The 9,462-nt window shown below is 34.7% G+C and overlaps 1 protein-coding gene across 3 annotated transcripts in view; it reads right to left on the bottom strand.

The window, feature by feature from the left end:
• The window catches only part of Zc2hc1a (zinc finger C2HC-type containing 1A), a 39,330-nt gene that overhangs the window by 4,693 nt on the left and 25,175 nt on the right, over positions 1-9,462 (bottom strand). The window contains exons 8-9 of one of the 3 annotated variants that reach the window (XM_050161713.1): positions 4,886-5,002; positions 1,886-1,993 (exon numbers count right to left, since the gene is read on the bottom strand). The exons of 1 other annotated variant lie outside the window; for it this stretch is intronic. In XM_050161713.1, coding sequence (XP_050017670.1) covers positions 1,886-1,993; positions 4,886-5,002 — 225 coding nt within the window. The remainder of the gene's footprint in view (positions 1-1,885; positions 1,994-4,885; positions 5,003-9,462) is intronic. One more of the 3 variants, XM_050161711.1, reaches the window with a different exon arrangement.

Below are 9,462 nucleotides of genomic sequence, written 5' to 3'. Positions count from 1 at the left end.
TTTTGGTACAAAATTCTATTTTGTAGAAAGATACCTTCTTACATATTTTTCAATATCATTGAAAGTATTAAATTTTCTATGTCAAAATTTTTCATGGTCTTTAAACTGATTCCTATGCAATTTACACTCATGTGTTCAAGTGGAATTTTTATGAAAACTATATTTCCTGTTTATTTCAGAAAAGGCCATAATAACAATATACCAACCTCTACTCATAAAATATAATGAGTAGTAATTGTTACTTACTTAATAATTGGTATTTTATGTATTTATATATATTTATATGTATATGTATAATTGAAATCTGATCTATATATATCAGATTTTCATTTTCATCCCACATTTCTGGGTATTTCACCAACAATTTTTAGACTGTGCAGTCTGTTATTTTTCTAAGGAAAGAAATATCTCAGAAATCTAGGTCTGTTACAACCAAAATTGTTACCACCTGAGACATAAAAGTATTAAAAAGTCGAGGAGAAAGGTTCCGGCTTCATCTCAGGTATCAATCATTTAGGAAAAACATTTCACATTTCTTACTATAAAGTTTCTGTTCCTGCTTGTTAGTAATTTTTCTCTTTTGATCGTTTCTCTGTATATGACATATAATATTAAAGTCTGTAGTGTAGATATACACTTTTTTAAATTTATTAAGTATAAGAGAATGATAATCCTACTTTCAACCTTGATCCAAAATACATGGAGATACACATCTGCAAATATATGTATCATAGTAAAGGCACACTTCAGAATTTCAGATCTCCGAGAAACAGAGGCTCATGTCTTTGATATCTGATATGCATCAAAACCCCAGCAGAGACAAACAGCATTTATTCAAGAATCTAGCTGGGACATGTTCACTTGTTTCACTGTTATTCGCACCTGTTATGCAAAGCATCACTCTTAAAGATCTTTCCAGAGCAGATGCACAAATGCCCACTTTCTAAACCAAAGACCTCAAAACCTCACTACCTTCAGCTTCAGGAATCATCCCAAGATCAAAGATTTGAACCTATCCCTGAGTGAAATCAGAATTCTGGAGAACTGGTATGTTACACACTTGAGATAAAGCAGGTAACACACACTTCACAACATACACATCCCAATTTTGAAGTACATCACAGGATATCATGTCCTTGGCCTTCAGTGAATCACACTATAAACTCATCCCACGTTTACAGTAAGAATATTACTCAAATTATTCATGATGTCACCTAGTCCCTTTCTCATGAAGCACTTAGGAAAGGTATTAAGACCTTTAGACTAAGTACTCTTTTTCAGAGACAATGTAGTTTTTACTTTATAGACACTATGAGCTATATTTCTATAGCCATTGGCCCCTCACTACTACAAATTTCAAAACACAGTGTGTAGCTCATAACCGCTCACACATCCCCTATGGACAAACCTCTTGCTAACTTTCAACTTATCTTTAAATTCTTATTTTTCCATTCTCTATCTTCTCATTCAACAATGTCAATCTCTCTCTCTATGTGTGCGTGTGTGCATGCGTGTGTGTGTGTGTGTGTGTATAAAGTCTTTTCAGGATAGGACTAAATATCAAAATATGGGAAATTACAATAGCAATATTTACAAGGTCTATCTACAGTTCATACTGAACTTGATTTAAACATGCAAGAAAGAAACTGAAAAGGTTAAATAAACCCAATAAAACTGAACAAGAAGTATTTGAGAATTTACAATGAAAAACTATAAGAAAACAGTATTTCTGCTTCAATTGTTTCTTGTCCATTTGAAAGCTATACTGAGCTCTACAACAAAGCAAAATCTAGAGCACACACAGCATATCACCTATTTTGTGTATAGAATTTGACGGCATACATTAATCTGCACTCTAATTATGAGATGAACAAGCTAAACGTACCTGGCTACAAAACTGTCAGTATAAGTTTTTCTTTTGTTGGTAAGCACACCTGCCACAGAATTTCTTGCCAAGCTAGGAGGTGTAGTATTTCGAGATTTGATGTTAGCTCTGGAAGAGAGAAAGTGAGGATATGCTGAAAAAGTATTAAAATTAATACTTCTTGATTTTTCTTTTTCTATCAGTAGAAAAGCAGGCTGCAGAGAAGTATGAAAGAATAAATCCAAGTAGTATCTTTAATCTGAGAACAAGTAGTATTAGTCAATATTAACTATACACTGGGTGACATTATCTTCATAAAATACAACACAGATAACATACTACTTATGCCCCGTAGAAAATTTCACTTTAAAACTATAGTTTAAAAGCCTCATTTATAATTGCTCACAACATGGACACTGTTTACAGACAACTCCTAAGCAAACAATTAACAAGTATTATTGCTAGCGTAGAAATATAGGATATAGTTAAAATAAGAAAAGTTGCTAGCTACTTTAAATGATAATATTCATTTTTATGAATGTTCTTAGAGTGATTAAAAATAAAGATTTAATTTCACCAACTTCACAGATGAAAACATCTATACAAGGTGTTTCCATTTTCAAACTTTTGACATCGGAATTATTATATACTATTAACAGGAGAGGCTATGTGGAGTTTACATAATTTTAGGTTAAAACTCCACTGTTACCAAACAACTTTTTTAATGATAGTAATGATAATAATAACTTGACCTTCCTTATTGGTAAATCTATCATTTAATATTACAGAAAGGTTTAATATATAATTTCATATAAATAATCCAGCATGTTGAATTTATTACTACTATTGATAGTGCCAGCCACTGTATGTTAACTTTTGAAAAAAATTTTAATGATTTATTTTTATTTTGTGCACATGGTGTTTTGCCTGCATGTATGTCTGTATAAGGATGTCAGACTCTGGAACTGAAGCTATAAACAGTTGTAAACTGCTATGTGTGTACTGGGAATGGAACCCAGGTCCTCTGGAAGAATACTCAGTGCACTTAACCTGCTAAGCCATCTCTCCAGCCCCACATGTTCCCTTTTAATAGTAAATATTACATACTAAATACATTTCTGTTTCGCATAGGTAAGTTTATTTAATTCTAATAAATAACTTCATACTATAAATGGGTTAATAGAGGCAAAAGCCCTTGAATAACGTAACTAAAGGGACTCTAGTAGTATACTGCAAAGTGAATATTCAGAGAGTCAATTAGGGATCAGTCCCCTCCTCCTCTCTAAGGACTAAGTTTATTTTTCAAAAAAAGAATTTTGTAATATAAATGGGAAAAAAACCTTGACAAATTCTTTAGCAGTTCTTAATTTTTGGCTGATATTCTTCCTGCTCTACTTATGTATATGGTAAGGTGGGAATTTCCCTAATAGATTGAACAACTCCTTCCAGAATACATGCATGTATTAACTATTAACTATTCTCTAAACACTTAGGTATGAAGGTATCATTCCATTCCATGTTGACATTTTGGTTTAGACATTGTACGACATGCCCAGCTTGGAGATGCCGTGTTTAGAGACTGTATAACCTGAAATGTCATTATGTGGGCAGATCAGTACCACACACAATGCTTCGGTTCAGAACGGTTGTTCTGAGTAGCCACTTCTCCAAAGCAAACAAAGGCTCTGCTGCACTGACGAGATAAGCGAGCGGCTCCCCTAGTCTATCTGTGAGGCTACTCTAGTCCACTTTCATAAAGGAGAGCTGGAATCGGGCCTTTCTATGCTGATCTCTACATTAAAAAGAATGCCAGAGTGTCATTCAAATAGGAAGCATAGTTTCTTTTTTGCATATTATTACCCTCACATAATGCATCTAAGATACACAGCTAAAAATACCTTGAATACCACGTGCAAATAGACCAAACTTTAAAAGATTAAATTAAGGGAAAATATAAGATTATCAACTTAAATCGCTAAGATATTATACGCCTATTGTTTTTCTAATATCTTCTAAGAGAGGAAATCTGACTCTCAAGAGCTGTCCTGAAATGACTGAAAAGAACTATCTATGCTGATCAATTCTTAACATGTTGCTCACATACTCAAAACATTTTCTTCCTGGACACAATCTGGTAAGTATTTACCCTAAGTCTATATGTGAACTTAATGTTCTATATATTGTTCAAACAAATAAAAATAGACTAATTATAAAATTACACTTCATTTTTTCCTAGACAATTTCCCCTGATCTCTGCATCAACTCAAAGCTCAGAACACAATGTCTTCTACAAATGATCACTAACTACTTAAAAGCAACCATGCTATGTTAGGATGTTCTCCTGTAACTGTCTCATCGCATGCCTAGCTGGAATCTATCGCTGTATTCATGGTGAATAGTAAGTGGGATCCACTGTTAACTTCATTAATATTTTAAAATTTTAAACAGATATCCATTTGTTAACACTAATTTCTCATTTAAGAATGAGGACTAAAATGAATAGATATTGAATCCCAGATGTGTGAATCCTGACATCTCATGCCCTGGCGTTTCCTGAGTGACTGTGACTGTCAGCCTGCATGGCGAGCAGGCCAGAGACAGGTGTGTATCCAGCACTGTCATGCCTCCTCATGTGCCATTTGTAAACAACTAAGAGAGGCCTGGGAATCACTTGATTGTTCCTCTGGCTATAGCTCATCATCTGCTCGACTATGTAACTTGCCCTACATATTTCTTTATAAGGCTACTACTCCTAAAATATTTAACATTCACAGAAATAATTATTGAAGGTAACTGCTACAACATCTTCTAAAATTAACATTAAGCAGAATAAAAGGCATGATGGTGTTAATTTGAACAGAAAACCAAAAATATTTTATGACTTGTAAAGAAATTTAGCACTAAAATGGCTTAAAAAGATTAAGATTACTTTCACACAGGTTAAAAATTACAATAGTCTATAATATAGAGCCTGTAAGAAATATCTGATAAAGACCAACCAACTGCATTATAAATACTTACTTGTAAACGGGTAATAACTCATGTCTTTTGAAGGCACTGTCTGACTTTGTATCACTGTCATACAACCTTTGCACATGTCTTCCAGTTCGAAGAGGAGGGCCTAACTTGTCCATCTTACTATTAAAATATATAAAGGTGTACCCATAAGGAGATTGCTACTGGTTGCTTGCCTCTAAAGAATTATGTAGACATAAGGATTACTTTTCTTCAGATAAAGACACTCTTGTTCACTAGAAATCCACACACTTTTCTTAAACAACTAACTACCAGGACAAAAGCACATGTCCTACACTTCTGATTCATAAAGTGCCCATCATTAGACCGGTGCGCCTTGACCATTTAGGCCACCTTGCCAGTTTCCATGTGGTGTTAGTTACACATTTATCAAGAAAAGGGAATAAATTAGGAAGCAATGGAATATGTGAAGCTAGACGTGAAGTAGGGGCTGTTCACAAATAACATAATTTTCATTTTCCCTGAAATGGAAGAACCTTTCTTCTATTATTTTACTTTATGATTGCCCTTCTGTCTGAAAGATATAATTGTATATGGAATCCTTATATATTTATCTTATCTTACTTTCCAATAAGGAATAAGTTTATTCCTGGAATATATGTAGTGAAAAGGCAAAACACGATCTATATTTTAAAAGACATGGTCAATCTAAATATCACAGGTAAAACGTGCAATCACACCATTGTGAACCTTTTTAAACCTAATGTGTACAATATCTCCATCTAGCGGATGCTAATGCTAACTGCAGGTTTGTACAATACTTCATTGTCTATGTGGTCAAATGGTATACTATCACCACTAAACAACCATTCATGGGAGAGAACAGGAAAATTTGCAAATTAGAAAAATTATCTCAAATTGGTAGTAAGAAACATGCCATATTTAATATTAAAGATATTCTTGAACTAGGTGTAGAAGTGCAAGCCTTTAATTCCAGTACTTCAGAAGCAGAGGCAGGAGGATAACTGAGTTTCGGCCCAGCCTAGTCTTTACTGTAAATTCTAAGCCAGTCAAAACAACAGTGAGATTCTGCCTCACATATATTCCTTAGAGATACCTGCTCTCTCATTAATGTTTTTAACTCATTTCATGCAGTAAGCCCTAAAGACACATGATATTGTCAGACACTGCTAATCTGAGAGAACAGAGTAGAAAACCAAAGAGCTGATATATGTGTTCTTAAAGAGATTAGTATCCAGGAAGGATATATTCATCTTTCTAGAACCTAAGGGTCTCTCAGGAGCAACATTAAAGTCATTTGATGGTCTCTGTCTATGTAGCAAAGTTGATGGTAAATGCACGTAGTGGTACATACATTTCAAACAACTCTCAGCAGATGTCTTAAACATAATTTCTGCAAATCTTTGACATTAAAATTTATCCTTAATTTATAGGATTATGAAACAATCCAATTTGAAGTCCAATGACTTCAAATTCTAACTGGTTATGTTTGTGCTTTGAATTGGTAAATGTTAAGAATTATCAAAACAATACTGTCACAGACACTGCCTTTAAGAAGGCGTCTGACTTGTGAATAAGGACTGAAATCTGTCACAGAGAAAGAGTTACTAAACTTAGATTTGTAGAAAACTTTAGCTTAGCAAACTGAAGGTCCTGGATTTAACCCTCTGTACTACATACAAAACACACAAATTTAAGTATATTTTAAATAAAAACAGATTTTTTAATTATGGTAACAAGTATTTAAATCTTGCATATAAATCAACAGAGAAAAAAGAGATACACAGAATTGAATAAAAGCCTATGGCAGTGATCTAAGGTAACTGTTTCCTGTTGGTTATGCACAGGAGTGCTGAGAATGTTTCCAATGGGAAAACCTAACTGAAAGGAGGGCCCCAGAGATGATTTCTGCATGTCAGCTACAAATTCAACCCACTACATAAAAATTTATATGGTGGCCATAAAAATGATTGTTTTAGATAGACACAAAATTCAAATACTTCTTAGACTAAATATTAGTAAATGTGGTTGGGACTAAAGTCAAGCCTATGTTCTGCTACAATCTCCTACTGACAAACTAAAATATATAAATGTCAATAGTTTATCAGGATCTCATACAGGGTTTTTTGAATTTTTAAAGGATTCATAACTGGTCACTTGAGGAAATATTTGGCAATTATCTCAACCTATTCCTGATGAAGCAAATTTCAACTTCAAAAAAGTTCCTTGCTTCTTGCTGATATAAAAATAAGTCCACTGAGAAATAAACCTCCCTGCTTCTGCTGAGTCCTTAGCTGCAGAAAATGGCACCGATTATTGCATAATCAAGAGATGGTCTCAGGAATCATACTGGAAAAATTTACCAAGTCGTATTTGTTATTTTGTGGATCTCTGCAGTTGGGATATTCTGTGACATTCAATGCTCTAGAATGATGTATGTATGTATGTATGTATGCATGTATATGTATATACACATTGATATAAATTCTAATCCATCATAGATAATTTCATATACCAATTCCACAATACAGAAATCACCCTAATACAATAGCAGCAATCATTAATCATTTCTAATTCACATAACAAGCTAGGTTTGTTCATATACACCAGAAGAAAGAGGTTTCTGGGTTGGCAAGAAGGCTCAGCAAAGAAAGGTATTTCTTGATAAGCCTGATGACCTGAGCTCAATCCCCAGGATGTACATGGTGAACAAAAAGTAACACCTATTTCCCACTAACACGCATGCCTTTGTATGCACATGCACATACAAAGTGAATAAATGCAAAAAAATTTTTTTATAGGAACACACTATGATCATAAAAACTAGAGGCATTTGTTTCTTACTAATTTAACAAAATATTAAAATCAAATTCAAGTTTTTATTAAATGGTGTTCTCTAGAGCTAGGGAGATGGCTCAGTCAATAAACTGCTTGCTGCACAAGCAAGAGTACATGGGTTCGAATTCTCAGACACCCTATAAAATGCTGAGCATCACTGTGCACACCTGTACTGGGTGATGATGGGAGAATCCCTCTGGCTCAGGGCAGCATGCTGGCAGAATTCAATGACTGACCCTTGTAGTGGGAAACTGCTTGTTTCGAAGCTTCCTAGACTCCCAAAATAACCATGCAGAAATTTTATTAATTAAATCACTGGTTGGCCCATTAGCTCTAGCTTCTTATTGGCTAACTTTTACATCTGAATCTGTGTATCACCATAAGGCAGTGACTTACTGGTGAAATTTTAGCATGTCTGTCTCTGTTGGCGGCTCCATGGCTTCTGACTCCACCTTCTTTCTCCCAGCAGTCAGTTTAGTTTTCCCTGCCTAGCTCTACTCTACCATATCACAAGCATAAGACAGTTTTTTTTATTAACCAACAGTAATCGCAGCATACAGAGGGAAATCCCACATCAATCCCTGTTTCAAAAAATGAGATAATAGTAATCAATACTGACCTCAGGCCTACACACAATCATGTACACACATCTGTGTACACACGTCCACCTGCACTCACAAATATTCCTTACATGTACTCCGTAGCTACATTTTACACCATCTACTATGAGGTGTACACCAGGACCACTACTCTAGAATAAGCCAACAAGTTCATAGTTGATTAATATATCAATCCATTATTTTTATCAGTCAACCCCTAAAAATATCAGGAATTTAGTTAGGATGGTTTTTTCATGTTGATTCTGCCCTCATGGTGTTTACAATTTAGCAAAGGAAACAAATGCATTACTGCTTCAAAGATTCTAAAACAGAAATGGTGGCTGGTGCTAAATAGACAGCTGTTGAGTGGTTCTGATACATAACAGGAATATGCTCAATAAAAATACTCAAACTATTACAGTAAATTTATTGACCCGAAGTAAAAAGTAATTTCTCTTCAAGTAGAAGGAACTTCTATATAGATAATTAGAATCTGAACACACATGACTGCCAATTTAATAAGATATGGGACAACCAAGGTGTTCAATTTTCATGGCACAATAAGCAATACAATACATATAAAAGTATTTGTTCAAAATCTCTGCCTGTTGGTAAAACCATTTTTCTCTTAGGTTCATATAAACGTTGTTCAGGTTTTTTTTACAACAGGAATCAAAGTCTATTCACAGTCACAAAGCAATGTCAGAGAGATATTGCTACATACCGACCTAGTGGCACAGTAGAATGCAAGAGCCTGGTTTGCTGACTCCATGAGCAGTGTGCTCACTCACCCACTCTTGTGCGCTTTCTGTTGCTGATCTTCTTTCTCTCTTGTGTGGTGTTTGCATGTGTATGTTCAAGCTTTTGTCTGATTATTTTTCAACATGTGTGGGTGCATGATGTAGGATTCCCCTCTGTATGCTGTGAATACCACTGGTTAAAAAAGAAGCTGTTTTGTGCCTGTGATAGGGTAGAACAGAGCTAGGTGGGGAAATCTAAACTGAATGCTGAGAGAAAGGAGGTGGAGGCAGAGAGAAGCCATGGAGCCACCAGAGACAGACATTTGCCCATAAGCCACAGCCTCGTGGCAATACATAGATTAATAGAAGTGAGTTAAATTCAGATTTAAAAGTTAGCCAATAAGAATCTACAGCTAATGGGTTA

This window comes from Alexandromys fortis, unplaced genomic scaffold (assembly GCF_014885135.2).
Source record: "Alexandromys fortis isolate MF-2015 unplaced genomic scaffold, M_Fortis_MF-2015_v1.1 scaffold_74, whole genome shotgun sequence".
NCBI classification, from domain to species: domain Eukaryota; kingdom Metazoa; phylum Chordata; class Mammalia; order Rodentia; family Cricetidae; genus Alexandromys; species Alexandromys fortis.
This window is presented reverse-complemented; position numbering and strand designations above follow the sequence as displayed.